The 17310-nt window shown below is 29.8% G+C and overlaps 2 protein-coding genes across 2 annotated transcripts; both read right to left on the bottom strand.

Annotated features, from left to right (window-relative positions):
* Positions 1–2040: 2040 nt before the first annotated feature.
* Positions 2041–4294, bottom strand: LOC113554200 (E3 SUMO-protein ligase KIAA1586-like). Its single transcript, XM_026957937.1, has 2 exons — positions 2661–4294; positions 2041–2563 (listed from the first exon to the last, which is right to left on the bottom strand). Exons 1-2 carry the CDS (start codon positions 4257–4259, stop codon positions 2132–2134), a joined length of 2031 nt encoding a protein of 676 aa, XP_026813738.1. The 5' UTR covers positions 4260–4294; the 3' UTR covers positions 2041–2131.
* Positions 4295–15231: 10937 nt separating this feature from the next.
* LOC113552536 lies at positions 15232–15652 on the bottom strand. Its single transcript, XM_026955399.1, has 2 exons — positions 15551–15652; positions 15232–15471 (listed from the first exon to the last, which is right to left on the bottom strand). Exons 1-2 carry the CDS (start codon positions 15569–15571, stop codon positions 15232–15234), a joined length of 261 nt encoding a protein of 86 aa, XP_026811200.1. The 5' UTR covers positions 15572–15652.
* Positions 15653–17310: the final 1658 nt, after the last annotated feature.

Genomic DNA, 17310 nt, shown 5'->3' with positions numbered 1-17310 from the left:
AAGAGGGGCTGAAGTAAAAAATCAAAGCATTATTACTACTTCAAAATGTGATGACAGACACAAAAATAAAAAAAAAAAACACACATCATTGTAAAATCAATACATTCATCACTCCGTTCAAAATCTAAAAGTAGTATTCAAATTACACATATTTTTTAAAATTTACAATGTGCTTGAATTTCACTTTCTAGATATCCAATTTATGAAAATATTGATTTTTCTAAGTGGACGTGACATATATATTATATATGTATATAATATATTATGTGGCATACGAACTAACAATTTCTAGGGTCACCGGATTATTATCTTTTTCTCTTTAGCGTCAATTAAATAATTATACGAATTGTTTTAAATAATTCAATAAATAATATTTTGTGTTAACATTGTTTTATTTATGAAATTATATGCATGCTTCGGTAGGTATCTGAGTTAAAATTATTTAAATAGTTTTGAGGAATTGAACTTAAAAAATTGGGGTAGCTAACAAATTACAAAATACATACAAATTGTACCGACTCAATTATTTGTTTATATTTTATTAATAATTACATTTGCCTCTATATATTTATTGTATATTTTGTACACATTGCTTTATTTTTTTAATGCGTATTTTTCAAATTTTTTATTTATGATTAGCTGTTTTTTAGTGCATAAGTGCATAAATATTCAAACATTTCTTAGTGCATAAACATCCTAACCCTAGCTATAACTTATACATTTGGCCTCCCTACCAACTAGTGGATGTGTAATTAGCGAAATTCATTGGCAATTATTTGGTAGTATTTTTAATTCGATAGGGCAAAGTAGCAAGGTTAGGTTAGTTCACTTCATGTCCGTTCACGAACATGAGTTAATTAATCAAAACTGCTAATTGCTTTCTATACGATTACCGTATAATACGTATCCTGGTATCCAGATAAAATGCATTAGGCAAGTACATTTAAAAATTTTTCTTAATTTATGTTCCAGAAAAATTCTTTATTCGACGAAATTACTTAAATGTCACATAGTTTAGACAAACACACGATACTTGATGTCTTATTTAAATAAAGCTAAGTATCACTGTGACACTGTTTTCCGTACGATATTCTAACTATATTTAAATGTTGTTACCCACGTTTCGGATATCGGGTGCTAAGACGCTTAGTAAGAAATAGGTATAATGTTTAAGAAATAAGAATGTAATGAAACTTATTTATCTAATAAACAAGAAAAGTTTTCTAAGCACCACCTTTCAAGATGCAGTTGTGGCACTAAATTCGCCGAGGGGATCGTATTGCGCGCGTGTTAATATATAATAATATCGTTCGTATATATATATACATAATCGATGGGTGCGAAAACGATCTACACAGGGTGAACGACGCGACCGATTTCAATTGCCACTTCACGTCCATCTACGGTGGTACACCCATCGCGGCAACCGGCCCTTCGTCGAGATGTAAAAACCACCACCGCCGCCGATACTACTCTCGCACCCGCGTGACATATTGTTTTAAAATGCACAGAATGAGCACCGTCGCTGCTTGCGCACGTGAAGCCCAAAAGTAACGACGTCGACCCTACACGAGAATATATATAGGGGACGGACGGCCAATTGACGATGGCTGCTTTTTTTCCCACTGCAACACGCACACACACACACACAAAATAATAATAAAAAAATAATAACGATAATAATAATAATCAAATAAGAATCGTCGGATAAAATGTGTTAGGGAGTAATGTAATAAAACCGCGCGATTAATGCGATGAGGTGCGGAACGCCGCGAAATATCGAGAATTATGCGCGCGTACGATGACTGATGATGGTATATACAGAGGTGTTCCCAATATTTTTTTTGAGAGTATACTAAGACTCTAGTCAAGGTGAAGATCCATGATTTAAACAAGGGAGGGTAGAATGATACAAATAGAACCTTTTTTTAAGTATTTAAAAATACTCATAAATCTTTTTAAAATAAAAGTAATAAACATGAATATTTAATAATATACAAATATTTTTACTGTGGTCTATAATTATAAAGGATGTGTTAAAAATATGAAAAAAAAAATCAAACTTTTAAAAAAAGCTTGAAATTACCTTTATAAGTCAATAAAATATGAAAATATACAAATACTAAAAAATTTAATTAAATAAATTGTTAAAAAATAATTTCTGCATCTTATTTTCGTCGTCTATTTCTTTTCTTTCTTTACCTCTAGGAGTGGAAACGGCAGAACGGTGATCTCTTAACCAAATTTTAATATAAGGTCTAGGATTAAAATCTGCAATTGAAGGGCCATTGATAGAGATGAACATCAAATCTGACACATTTTCAATGTTTAAGCTAGTCCTTAAATCAGTTATTGTCAAATTCATATCGGAAAACCCTCGTTCACAATCAGCTGTTGAAGTTGGGAGTATATTTAATGCTTTCATGAAACTAGAAAAAACATTTCTTGAACGGAAGTCAACTACACTTTCAAATTCAGAAAAACCTAATGTCCGTGATACTCTTTTAACTTCATCTTCTCCCTTTGCATCATTAATTGCTACTTTGAACACTTCATCAATTACCTATAAAATAAAAGACGATTTATTAAATATTCATTTATTCTGTTTAAATAATCAAAATATTGAAATAAATTATCAAAATAATAGTTTTTTTCTTTACCTGAATGTCTTCTAGCATTGTTTTATTTTTTGAGTCATCAAATAAGCGTTGACGCATTCTGTCTACTAAATTTTGCAAAAATTGTAACCTGTTAATCCCTCCTGATTTTGTCATTGTAATATTGACACCTTTGTTAATTCCTTTCTGAATAGCTTCTATAATTTCCTTTTCTTTTTCCCCAGGTTCAGCTTTCAGACTTTCTAAAATTCTAATCGTTCTATTTATCTCCGACTGGGCACGCATTAGAGTTGTTTTTCTGGACTGTAATATACAAGATAACATTGCAAGCTCAGAAAGAACATCGTAAAAAAGTCCAAGTTCCTCCAAAAAAGAAGAGGATTCTAATTTTTTTTTTATGCCATTTGATGTCACATCATGTGTTTTACTAACATGTAAATATATTCCCGGATAATTATTCCATATGGCTTTTATAGTTCGAAAACTGCTTGCAGACCAGCGTACATTCAAAACACGACCTATTTTTTTCATTTCAATGCCTACTTCAACACAAGATTTATCTAAACCCATTGAATTTTTAGGACTTTGATGATAGTAAGCGTAGAGTTTGTCCATTAGACTTTGGAAACGAGAGACTCCAGTACAATCTTTTATTACGTCATGTACTGAGAGTTCGAGGCGATGACATAAACAATGCCAGGTAAATAGATTCGGAATTTTTTCGCGTAGTTTAGTAGCAACTCCAGCTTTCTTACCCGTCATTACACTTGCTCCGTCACTGGCAAAAGCAATCCAGTTGTTTAATGCAAACGATGTTGATATCCCATTACATTCTAAACTTAACCAAATAGATTTTTCGATAGTTTCAGCATCTTGTCTATCTAAGTCAATCAGGTCTAAGAATGCTACAACCGGCGATTCTACGTCAAAATATGATGAAATATACAAAATTAGTGTACATTTGGTACTCAGCGTTGTTGATTCGTCAATCATTATGGTAAATTTCGAATTCGACTGTATAAGGCGTAAAATAAGTCGTTTGCGCATCTCCTTTGCAATGACGTTTACCATTCGAGTGGCAGTTATTCTGCTATGTAAGGAAGATCCCATGTCCAATCCATTGATTTGTTGTAATTGAACAAGTTCTTCAAACTGTTTAAAGGGACGGTGATTTTTTGCCAAGCAATATACAGTTCTAAAAAGTCGCGTATTGGAATCAATCTCTACTTCAGATATACGTTCGAACATTTTATCTAATACTTTGTCTGAGCTTTTTTTCAATATGTTTTCAGCTAACACATGAGCTTTGCTTTCTGAATGTTGTTTAATTTTATTTCTTAATGAAGCCAGTTGATTTGTACGATTACACCCAGCAGCTATGATTTCAAAGCCTACCCACTCAGAAGAAATTCGAACTTTGCTATCGATGTTAGATTTTTGAAAATTGATACTATTTTTAGCTTGAATGCAATTATTACATCCTAGTTTCCCATTTTTGCTACTTAACCATGAGTTTTTCTTTTGAAACTCTATTACCTGTTCTTTTGTCCATAATGCAGGCCAAATTTTGGAAGTATCCCATACATCTTGTATTTGATTATCGATTTGACTATCACTAACAAAATTATCTTCATTGGGCATCACTAGCTCGTGTGAACTAGTAGCACAAATGGCAGTATTAGTCGCATTTTTAGGTTTTTTTTCTCGGGGCATAAAAAAACTATCAAGTGTTCCGCTTTCACGTTTAAAATTCGAACTCATATTTTGATAAAAATTTAAATAACACTTTATACAGTAAAACAGATTAGGATAGTTAATTAAACTCAATTAAATAAATTAATAAAACTGCTCAAATAAAATGAATACGTTAGTAAATAATAATTAATAAAAGAATTAAGAACTTATTCACGGTAAACACAAACGGTAGATCACACAACGCACAATCGATTTATAAAAATAATAAAATGTTACAAGTCGGCGGTAACGGATGTACTGATTAAATTAATCGTGTTCAGAGTCAGACGCATTTCCATCATCTAACGCGATAGTTCGTTTCTTGTTTTCTGAGAATCTAATAATAGTTGTAAGATATAAGTGTCATATTTCCGTTATCAGCGTCATAAATAATAATTGACTTTCGTAGCATTTTCTGAGTAACCAAAACCAGTTTTTTTTTGTATATAATTTGAGAGTATACGCAGTATACCCATATTTCTGACAAAATATCTTGAGAGTATACGGCGTATATGTAGTATACCCTATGGGAACACCCCTGGGTATATAACAATATACGATTGTATTATAATAATTATTATAATAGCTATACATTATAATAATATGATATCGTAGTTTATTGGCGTTTAAATAGCTACAACATTTAATATCACATATTATATATTTATGTACTATAATAGTTAGCTGTTTGGTAGATATATATTATAAATATTTCAAAAGCTATAGTTCTGTAATTCGTAAGTCCAAAAATCTAGATTTATTATATTTGAATAATATACAGCATGATATATTGTAAGATATTTAACTATTTTATTATACATCAGGTGCTATACTATATACTACTATATACTGGCATATACGATACCTAGGTGTATTTATTTTCACTTTCAAGTACCTAAATGAGGCTAGAGAGCTATGCGTATGGCACTATGGCGTATACAAACACTACATTACTTTATTATTTTTATTTTAAGAAAACTTTGTATAGTATGTATAAGTATAATATAATATATAATTTACCTATATATTATATATTCAATATATATATAATATATGTATATACCTATATAGTATACATAAACTTTAAAGATATCTATTAAATTGTTCTATAAAAATCTAAAATAGCAAAACATTCAAATTATAAATTTATCTATTATAAAACCTAAGATATGAGTATAAAATATAAATTGATTAAATAAATCTTAAAAATCTATTTCTATGTTAACACAATAATTGTTGAACCTAGGTATTAATATACATTTTTTCCTGATTTTTTTTTTATTTCTTAAATAAACGTCAATTTTATAAATCATAATATTACGGAGTACCTATTATATTATACACTTACTACTATATACACTTATTTTACATATGCACTATATATACAGAATATATAGGTAGACATTTTAGATTATTTTTCAATTTTCTCTCACAAATAATTCGTATAGTCTTATAAATACTCAGTATAAGGCAAGGACAACGTAAACACGGGCTTTTTAAAGTAGCTTAACTAACGCGTCGAAGGGTCACTGTCATTGGAGAGGAGGGTCAATGAATGAAAGGGTATATCAATGGAATAAACCGATTATAACGGTTTTGTAAACAAAAGGGTTTAGATCGAACTTTGTAATAGATATTCTCGTTTCCTACTGTTACTTCAAAAGGGTACATTTCATATTTGAGCTACCTATGCGGCTATGTAGCTACGACGCCTACGTCCCATGCAAACTAGTATGCATAAAAGCATAATTACTTATTTATAAAAACATAATATGAAAGCTTTATCACCGTGACTATAACATTCAACAATAGTAATACCGAAATAGATTGACACGGAGACCTATTAGGGGATATAAGATTTTGTTATAAACCTCTTGTTGAATTGTTATTTTTCGTTACATTTTCTTTTACCTTAATTTGTATTTTATGTTCATCAAACATAGGAAAATCCATACTTGCTATTAACATACAACTATACAAGTAGAATAATTTTTATTTGAATACTTATTTATACTTTACATATAACATGTTAAAAATGTTTATTGTACGAATGTTTGTATTTTTCTATAAATAAATATAAACAACTAGAAATTATGAACATCTTTAACGCTCTCTCACAAATACAAGAAGAAAATATTTAATGAAATACGAAATAAATAAATAAAACTTCAGATACCTTTTGGAAAAAATATTTCTACACCCTCCCATGACATCATCATTTTCCGTCGAGATTTCACTTAAGTAAGATGTCCATAATCGTTGGCCGTCATTATTATGAGGTACAGCCGGCCAGTGGCCGTCGAAGATGAATAACGGCTTCTATTACTTATTTTTAACACACGAGTAGGTGTGTATATATAAAGCATGCAATACAGTAAGGGTGGAATTTGAAGCTGACAAAGCTGTTTTCTCTCTTTCTCTCTCTCTCTCTCTCTCTCTCTCTTTGTAAGTATAGTCATCCTCACGATAATATGAGACAATTAATAAAACTCAGGAACAACAGTATGTAAGAGCAGGTGAGAACCATGGCGTGTTCAGAGATCATTTTTAAAGTAAAACTGGGGAGCACGGCAAGTATAGAGTGGCAGAATAGGGTCGGAAAACATACTACATCCCCGGGCCCCTGACAGCTTGTATAGAAATGGTCAGCCCATAGCTAGCTGTGGATAGTATATAGAATGATAGTAGGGTAATTTTAATTGTTCACAGTTTGTTCTATAATATGGCGATTGGGCTTGCATAGATATAATTGCTGGTGAGTACATGCATGTATGATCCATAAATGATGGAATAACATGATGCTAAAAAAAACCTTAGAATAGCAATAGGCCTGCAAACATATTTTCTACGATATGGTACTGGTATACTATTTTATTGGGGTGTTTTGACATTTTTAATAAAAAAATCGACGATAAATAATTACTTTTAATAACCAGTACAAAGTGGTGATATCACTGATATCTATTATTAAAAATAAATTAAACACCTGTATGTTCAAAATTGTGTAGTGTCGAAGTAATATAAAAAATAGAATTGTATCATCGTAGTAGTAATAATATAGTAAAGCTTATAAACAAAATCGAACGCATTATTAAAAATTATCATTGCCTATATCACAGCTTAAATAATTAGTATACAACCTTAAACCTCTGAATAAAATTTCAAATTTATATATTTCGTTTAAAAAATTTTATATTTTTGTTTGCGCAATTAAAATATAACTACGTTGTTTAAACTATGTAATAAAACAGATATTCAAAGGTCAAGCGTATTTTAGCAGTAAATATATGTTTTTATCACCTAAATAATATAATATCAGTTTAATTTCCAAATTCATAAAAATGTAACTTTCAACTTTATTAAGTGTACCTATTTTTTTCATTTTACATGTACCTAAGTTGTTTTCATAGTATTTCACTGTTTAGGGTTACTAAAACTCGGGGAAATGTTATAAATGCATTGAAGTCGTTCGTTCGGAAGTCGCGAACAAGATTTAAGAAATATATGTAAGACGGGATGGCTTTTATATAATCCGATTTACGACTTGGTCTTTTCAAATCTTTTTATTACGTTGAACGTTTATCAAGAAAAGCTGTGGTCAAACATTTTACTTCAATAGTGAAATTCCCACGTCTACGATACATTCATGAAAAGAAATATAATGTATGGTTAAATATTCACTCAGATAAAAAAAGTAGTTTATTATATATATTTAAACTAACTTATATTATATAAAAATATTATTTCACATCGGGTTTCATGTTTTCGTATTGGTAGGTAGCCAGATAGGTAAATAGCGAATTATTAAACGCAAGTCTTATTCTAATCATAAATAGTAATTATTTTTACCCTCCAATACGATGTTTTTGTTTTTCAAAACATTAGCCAACTCCCAAAACAAATTAAACAATTAAAAAAACGAAAGGGTTTCTTAATAAAATATTAATTTTTTCCAAAACAATAATAAATATATCAATCGTATATTTTAAGCTTATATTTCGAATATTTTTTTTAGTATATTTTTAACTAAGTAAAAATTGATATTTAAGCAAGTTACTGTTATATCGATTATATAGAATATGTTCATTTTAGAATAAGCAGGTCTATTGGAAAACATATATTTTGTAAGTGTCTATTAAAATACGTCACTGTGTGTGTAATGATTAATAATTTGTGACAAGTACTTCACGTGTTTAGATGCTGTATATGTTAAAAAGTAAATAATGCGAAAAATTTTTAAGTATAATAGACGCTGGTATGTTTTTAATAGAAAATCGATAAATATATTAATTTTATTATGAAGGTATATTATTGATACTTAACTTGTAAGTTAGTTATAATTAATAACTTTCGTCTTATCTATATTTTATCTAACGCTATGATGTACGTAGTAGTCGTATCTAAATGATTCAAACGTGAAATTTTCTTTTTTATATTACCTATTATATTAGACTTAAATAAAACGACGTTAGCCGTCTATTCCTAATGTACACGCTTATTTCTTATAGATTATTTATCTGCAGGTTCATAGGTCTACTACAGTTCTATAAAAGTACTTCAATATATATATTTTAACAATTATTTTTTATAACATGTAATTTATGTCGACTATTTCTGAGATTGAAGTTTATGAAAATATTTGAGTAACAAAAAACATATTCAGATAATACATACAAGAATAATATTATAAAAAACAGTTCAAGTATAGTTTGTTGTTACGATTCTCCCACGGTGACAATCATTGATTTAATAGTTTTATTTAAAAAAATAATGCATTCAATTGGCTATATACCAAACTAGCAACAAGTACCTACTTGCATAATGCAGTAACGTATTGATTTGCGCCCTAATAAAACACTTGTGAATTATTAAATAAATATTCCGGGTACATTAAACAGACGTTTTAGGCGCGTGCTATACACGTGTTGGCGTTTGTCAAAACATTAGTTTTGTCATTATGCATATTGTATATATAGGTGGTTATAGTTGGCACGCGCGTATTAAACCGAGATATGGAATGGATTAAATAAAAGTTTTTTCATTGGACGCATAGAAAAATAAAATCATGATGAAACAAAATGTATATAAGTGAATAAAATGAAAACAATTTAATTTTCATATTAAGTAGGTAGGTACCAAAGTTTGTAGCAACAAGCTTCTAATAAAAATTGACCAATATTTGATAATATTAATAATTAAATTTGTCTTGCTAAAAAATAAATCTTTTATTTTATATACTACTTACTATTGTTATGTATGTTCAAAAGAATTTCCAGTACACTTTACATACATTTCTGTAAATTTTAGGTGCGATGAATGTATTGATTTTACAATGATGTATGCTTTTTTATATTTTTATATTTTTTATAGACATTTCAAATTCAAATTTGGACGATATTACTTTTTTAAAGATCAATAACAATTTTAATTATTTTGTTTTAAATTTAAAACGATATTCGTGAGAACTTAAACTTTTACGTATTCTATACTATTATGAATTTTACTATAGTTAATAATATTTCAAAACAAATTAAAAATATTATTTATTTATAGGTTGTATATTTAATGTTTAACAGTGTTTTTCAGAAAGTTGTTATTATATTTTGAGTTATAGAAATGATATATAATTATTAAAATAATTAAATACTAATAATATAATAACTATAATATTAATATTAAATGTAAATAAATGACTAATATCTATATAATAAAATATACTTAGTGATATAGGGCATAGGCTGATAGAATATCTCCATCTAGAACCGTTTTTCGTATACAACGTTATATTATTATTTATTGAATTCAAACTTAATTCACTTATATTATTGATCAATTCGACGTCTATATAATACACATTGGCATACTCACGGAGGAGGGGTTTAAACCCCTTGCCCACTGCAAGCCGTATTTTATTTTTTAACTATTTTATTCGTCCGTATAATACGTGACGGCGTCTCTCATAAATAACAAAAACGCGCGCCGGTAAATATTATATAATAATAATATGTTAACAATAATTATAATTTTACCTCTATTTTGAGGCGAAAGGGACGAAAAGGGTGGTAAAGGTCGCTTAATATTGTGACGGCAAGTCTTGTAAAGGATCATCAAAGCCGACGATGAAAAACGATAAAAACGTAAGCAGGTATATAACGAGCGTGTATAAATTGTATTATATACATAGGTACTAAAATATCATGTAGAACGCGAATGAAACACAAACGCGCACGAGCGCATTTGCTTGTTGGTTTCTCGGCGACGATAAATCGGTCCTCGTTACGGTTGTCGCGCGGGCGGTGCTGCGATCATCCCTTACGCGCGGGGGCTTGTCGCGTCTTTCGGCGCGCCGTGCACCGCGCCCTCCTCACCATTACCGACCAACAGACCGACGACCGACCGCCACCCGCCTACGACCCGCGCGCAGTTGACAGTAGGTAACTTATTGTTGGATCAAACAGTCTATATTAATCATGCTGTGGGAACCGCGGTCGGATGTCCTGGCCGTGCGCGGGGATGACGATGGGGTTGGGGGTTGCGTCACGGTGCCGTATATTATTATTATTATTATTATACATATATATATACGTGTATATAAGTAGGTAGCCGCGAACGTAACAGCTGCGCAACACAGCCCCAGCGCATACCATATTATATACCTCAGTCGCGTATACATTTGTATATATGTGTGCGTGTACATCAAGTAGCAATGTCGTGCCTCGACGTACATAATAATAATAATAATAATAATAATATTATGTAGGTGAGAGGGCGCGCACAAATGGGATTATGACGCCTTGGCGATGGATAGATTCATTAGCGACAACGACCGCGGTGTCACCTGACACCCGGCGGCAATCAATCAAGCTTTCGCGCTGACAAATATATACACTCGACGGTGGCGTCGTCACCGCCGCAGTGTAATATACATATTATATAATAATATTATATACTGCCACCGTCGTGACGCGGCCCAAATCAAAAGACCATGTCTCGGCGACGTGATAAATAATTATACGTCACGATGAAGACCCGTTTCTCGTTCACTTATTTATCTCTCTCGCCACCCTCTCACACATTATACATATATACATAACTATTACATTTCTCGTACATATTCACAATATTATGTTGATACCTATAAGTTGTACTTATACAATTATGGGGTATGCGCTTTTTCCATATACGACATTTTTATCCTGCACCGAGGGCTGTGACATTTTTCATGCGACGCGTGAATACGAAGGTTAGGGGTTAGATGTATTACCTATTTATTATTAGAATAACATTATCATCGTGTATCGGGTGTATTTTACATTCGGCCGAAAGGTCGGCGTTTAGCGTATAGGTTTACCGGAAGTATACTGATGCTGGCAACACTAACACGGAATGCCAAAAAATAGAATATTTGTATCTATATTTATATTATGGTGTTTAATTACTGTTTATATACCTATTCAAACATAATGACCGTAATGATGATCTTTGATTTGGACTTTGTGTTGTAATTTGTAAATAATAATATAATTAATAACTTATAAATATTTGTCGCTTAGAAATTAGAAAATATTTATATTATATGATATACATATCACATATTCGTTGGTACTTGGTTATTATTTTTTATAATTTTATATTGGACGAGTATAGCTAGATGTCAAGTATTTATTGAATATTTAATATTGTACATAAGTTACATATTATTGCAGTTATAGTTGTACCCTGTACATATTCGCTTATAAGTTATAGCGATTATTGGACTATGGGTACCTACGCCCATTTCCACCAAACACTGTTTCGAAATCATTGTTTTTAATTTTTAAGTGATGTATTAAGTCTAAGTGCCATGTGATACCAAACATGAAGACTGTACTGCAGCGATGACAGTTGATAATGGCAATACAAGAAAAAAGATTATTTAAAAACTATAGTTTAATTGTATATTTAACCTACCGAGTACGTTTATTTTTATGATTAGGTTTTAAAATATTTTATTATGAATGACAAGTGATTAAAGAATAAATAAATACATTACTTCTACCTATATGACAAAATTATACAATTTAAGTTCTTATGAAATGGAACTATTTATACATACATAAATACTCTTACCATGATAATTAGGTACTAATGTTAACTAACATTTCTATATAATGCATTTTTATTTTAAAAATCCAATCAGGTATTATTAATTAATAAACTACGTTTTTGGTAAGTGATATGATAATAATGTGCAATATTATAAACAATATAATGATTAAAAAAATGTTATTTTGTCGGGTGCGCATAATCATTTTTTAATATTTAGTTATACGTAATGCGTTCATAAAACATTACAGAAAGGATTTTTGAATTTTTTCAAAATTTATTGGGAATGGCTGCAGTTCTCTTTGGCGCCTTTCTCTCAAGTGGCTACACCACTGCGACTGTACGCGGCAGAGTAATAGCAATACCGTACAATCATTGTGCGTGACGTGTATACGTACATGGGATTTGATGGGTTGATCCGTATCATGTCAAGCGGTCAGGCGAACGAAACGTGGTGGAAAACGGACAACGGTAATCCTGTACAATGGTTACAGAGTGGTGGAACGGCGCGCGCTTTTCTGACCCCGACCCGCACACCCGTTGGGCTCGATAAAATGGTTTTTCATTGTTGTGCGTACAGGATGTACCCGCGGTGATACGTCCGAATCCTTCCCGGGCGGTTTAACATCTTGCCGTAGAGACTTGCACGTCCAGAATTATTTTGATCGTGAGTGTATGCACACATATATATCATATACAGACATCATTTGTAATAACATAGATCTCACACTGCAACACTGTGAATGTCAAATGCATACAGCAATATAGCATGAATGCAATATGATATATACAGTACTCTACATCGAACATTTTTCTCTAAAATAATTTTAATATCTAATATACGTATAATTTATAGTATTGATCAAAATAAATCAAGTTTTAAGCGATTCAAAACTTTTCAATTAAACTGCAACTTGCATTAGTTGACCATCACGTATTTTTTTTAAATAAAACTGTTGATTGTTAGATCACCGAGATCGAGAATATATTCTTACAGCGAATGGATTTTTATTTTAACTGTGAATATGAAACGCACAATTCGTAACATCCTGTATAGCGGAGTGCGTGATGGAAAGTGAGTGTGTGTGTACCGGTAGATAACGATTTGGCCATCTTTGTGCAGGGGTCACTACGTATGCGATTTACCTATGGGGTGGCGGAAAGGGTTGGAAACGAGGGCTGCACAGTGGCTAAGTCGTTTCCGTGCCGACACGCCACAAAGTTCTACAGCTGCGTTAAGCTTTGGTCGCCGCCATCTTACCACAGGCTGTGCCAGGAAAGTTGCTATACATATATATATATATATATATATATACATATATATTTCGGCGTTCTTTTACCTGCCCTATTATTATTATCTTACTTTGCAAACAATAAGTTATCAGAACTATAATGACCTAATAATAAACTCGGATTTTTAGATAGAACATATACATAATATGTTATTATACTGTTATTAATGATCAGTGTTATCACATTGTAAAATTTACCTAATATTTTATTATTAAATCAATATTAAACAATACTTTTCAATCTTAATATAAGTTGATGTATCTAAATAGCACTTCAATAGATATATTTAGTGAAAACACATGTCGTATGAGTGAATTTTTATTTTATGATTCATATTTTGGATTTATAAGGCACATTGTATAATAAACATTGATTAAAACAATCAAACAATTAAAACTTTAATTAATTAAGGTTTAATAGAAAAAAATACATATACATATTATGTATATTGAATATATCTAAAAAAAACCTACGAGTAAAATATATTTTTGTAATTTAAGAATTTTATTTTTATTTTATTGATTAAAATAGTATCAGCATTAGTTTAAAGTCGTAATAACAATAAATTATTACTGCACTATATAAGCACTGCGCTAAACGTAAATTATTTTAAATTGAATAATTTAGTTTCTTTTGTTGATCAATATATTTTGTATTTAATCAGAGGTCCGAATGTCCGATTAATATACTTTTTTTAACTGCAGTGGTATGCCCGTGGTGTTTGTTTCTTTGCATCTTATATCATCACATTTTAGGCATTATGTTAATTCTTAAGACGTGCTTAACAATATAATCCACTACGTAATATTACTTATGGATGAATCATATTTTGCCATGAAATGTTTGTAGATTGCGAATGTGTGTCTTATTTGAAGGCAATTTTTATGATAGATTCGTATTTTCAACTTAGACCTTGGCTTTTTCATATTTAAATGTTGTTTTTTATTGAATGTATTTAGTTTTGTGTTTTGGTTTATCCAATTATATTGCTATTTATAATTTTAAACTTGTATTTGGTTTGCTTTGACGCATATATGCTAATGTGTAGGATTGATATGATGGCAAAAATGGTTGCTTTAAATGCTATTTGATCGACTTTTTCCTTTAAATTTATTCTATTGTGCCAAAGTATCCCTAAGAATTGTTACTATTATTTTATACTTAAAATAATTTAAGCTGCAAATATTAGTCAGTTTGGGCATACCTATCTATACATGATTAAAATATGTATCTAACTATCAGTATAGTCATGGCTGAGATACCTAAAAAAAAGTATCCAAATACAAAATACAAGATACTACAATATTTAAAAAAATACTAGATACAATATACAGGTAGCTGAGATACATATAAGATACAAGATACTTTATACATTTATTAATATTTATTTATTTATTCATTTACATTAAGTACAATAAAAAAGAATATAAATATGTTTATAAATTACAGTGTTTATTTATTAGCTATAAATGTTTAAATTTAATTAAATTATATGGAGTATTTAGTATTTATCATCATTGTCAGTATCATTCTCTTTTAGAAAATCACAACCAAATTCTTTAAAGGCTTTCACAAAATTGCTTCCATTATCGATAATTGTTGATACAACTTGGTCACACTGAGTTGAAAATTCACGTAAAATGTTGTAAAGCATTTCAGCCACACGGTCGTATAAGTGGTTTCCGGTAAATCGGTTGCACGCTAGTACACAGCTTTGTCGTTCTAATGTAACGAAATCAATCTATAAAAACAATTAAATTAATATATATATACAATATTTGCATTAATACCTAATATATTTATAATTTTATTTTAAATACCCAGTGTGCTATAACACCCATAAAACTGTGATGTTTGGTAAAACAAATATCAGCATTTGTTGTGACTAATAACTGTTTTGATTCAAACAAATTTTTAATTGCGTGATTGCGTCGTTTATTTTAATTAAGTTATCGTTTATACGGCGAGTAAAATTTCTTCGAGAGTATATTGTAAAATCACAATCTAAATCTATGTAATAAAAAAATGTAATTAATTAAAAATTAAAAACAAGTGTAAATCATTTATAATAAATTATACCGTTTAATTATTATTTTTGGGTAATGATATGTATCGAAATCTCTAATAAATATATAATAATTGTATTTAATATTATATATTTTAATAACTCTACATTATATAATATATAATATATATTATAGAAATATAATTTAGTTTATACAATAATACTATAGTTTACATATTTTATATACTTATTTTCAAATAAATCAAAAATTTGACGTGGAATTTATTGCTCTTGAAATAATTCTTTTTTTTTCCTCTTCATATATTACACATTTAGCTTTTACGTTAGAATTTACATTTATTTTGGAATATTAACTATCATATTATTATCCATGTTTTTAGTAATGAATACTTAAAATTGGACTACACTACACAAACATCGCGCAGACAGAAAATATAAACCGATCGTCGCACAGTCGCTCAGTCCAGAATAAATGTTTAGAGCGATAAAATTAAGAAAACATTCTGCCGATAAACTGGATTTATGTAACTTACTGATTACAAATATAATCTTTATTACGAGCATTGATTAAATATATTTAATCAATGTTATGAGCAATTATTCTATATTATATTGTTTATTTATTAAGTGAATGCCATCAACGTGAAAAACTTTAATCTAAGTTATTAATAATTATTATTACATAACTTTAGATTGTATCTATAGTATCTTTAATCTTAAAAATATACTAGATACAAGTAAAAAATCCTCAATACAAGATATAATTGTATATCGGATACGTATCTTAAATACTAGTATCTAAGATGGTGCCCTACAGCCCTGAGTATAGTATATTGTATATTATTGTAAGTTATAACTATAACAATAATGTAGGTGCCATGTACTATATACATTATAAATAATGGTTTATGGCGATTACCAAAAATATACAATCGTATACATATTTATAAATATGGTCTTGGAACTTAAGAGTGTAACGTTTATACAAACATCGTTATAATATTGTTTTCGTATGAGAAAGAAACCCAAAAACTTGTAAGCCGCTGAAAAGCCTTGCCATAATAAATGGCCCGTGCAATAATCGAGCCGTATAATATTGGTTGACACGAAAAATGTTTAAAAACGCAATGAAAAAATTCTTATGTTCCTTCTATATCTATATATTATACTTACCTACGATAGGGTCGCCTTAGCGACCGGCACTGACCCTGTATTATACGTCATATGACATTTATCATTTTCTCCACTTCTATTGTTCCCTCTGTCATTTTTTTTCACTTAACACTTTTAAGTTTTGAGTTTCTGACCGACCATTACTTCAAAAATTTATCCATATCCGTCACTGTTGTGTATTTATTATAACAACGTGAGTTACAAACTTACAAGCCAAATGTGCCAGTCGAATTTGAATTGGTACTTTTTCGTCAATAAAATTAGGTAATTTGAAGTAATATTTTGTAATGATTATTATTATTATTATTATTATTATTATTATTATACCTCAGAAAATAATATTTTATAATTTCGTAAACCTACACATAATATGACATTTTT

Source organism: Rhopalosiphum maidis, chromosome 2 (genome assembly GCF_003676215.2).
Source record: "Rhopalosiphum maidis isolate BTI-1 chromosome 2, ASM367621v3, whole genome shotgun sequence".
NCBI lineage: Eukaryota > Metazoa > Arthropoda > Insecta > Hemiptera > Aphididae > Rhopalosiphum > Rhopalosiphum maidis.
The sequence above is the reverse complement of the archived record's forward strand: the minus strand, read 5'-3'. Positions and strand labels throughout refer to the sequence as shown.

What these genes read in the sequence shown, in the direction of transcription:
- LOC113554200 (XM_026957937.1), bottom strand. Translation starts at nt 4,259, where the DNA reads ATGCCCAATGAAGATAATTTTGTTAGTGATAGTCAAATCGATAATCAA. An exon ending in CAATGCTAGAAGACATTCAG is followed by an intron (nt 2,564 to 2,660) that starts GTAAAGAAAAAA and finishes TTTATTTTATAG; the next exon opens with GTAATTGATGAAGTGTTCAA.
- LOC113552536 (XM_026955399.1), bottom strand. Translation starts at nt 15,571, where the DNA reads ATGGGTGTTATAGCACACTGG. An exon ending in TGGGTGTTATAGCACACTGG is followed by an intron (nt 15,472 to 15,550) that starts GTATTTAAAATA and finishes TTGTTTTTATAG; the next exon opens with ATTGATTTCGTTACATTAGA.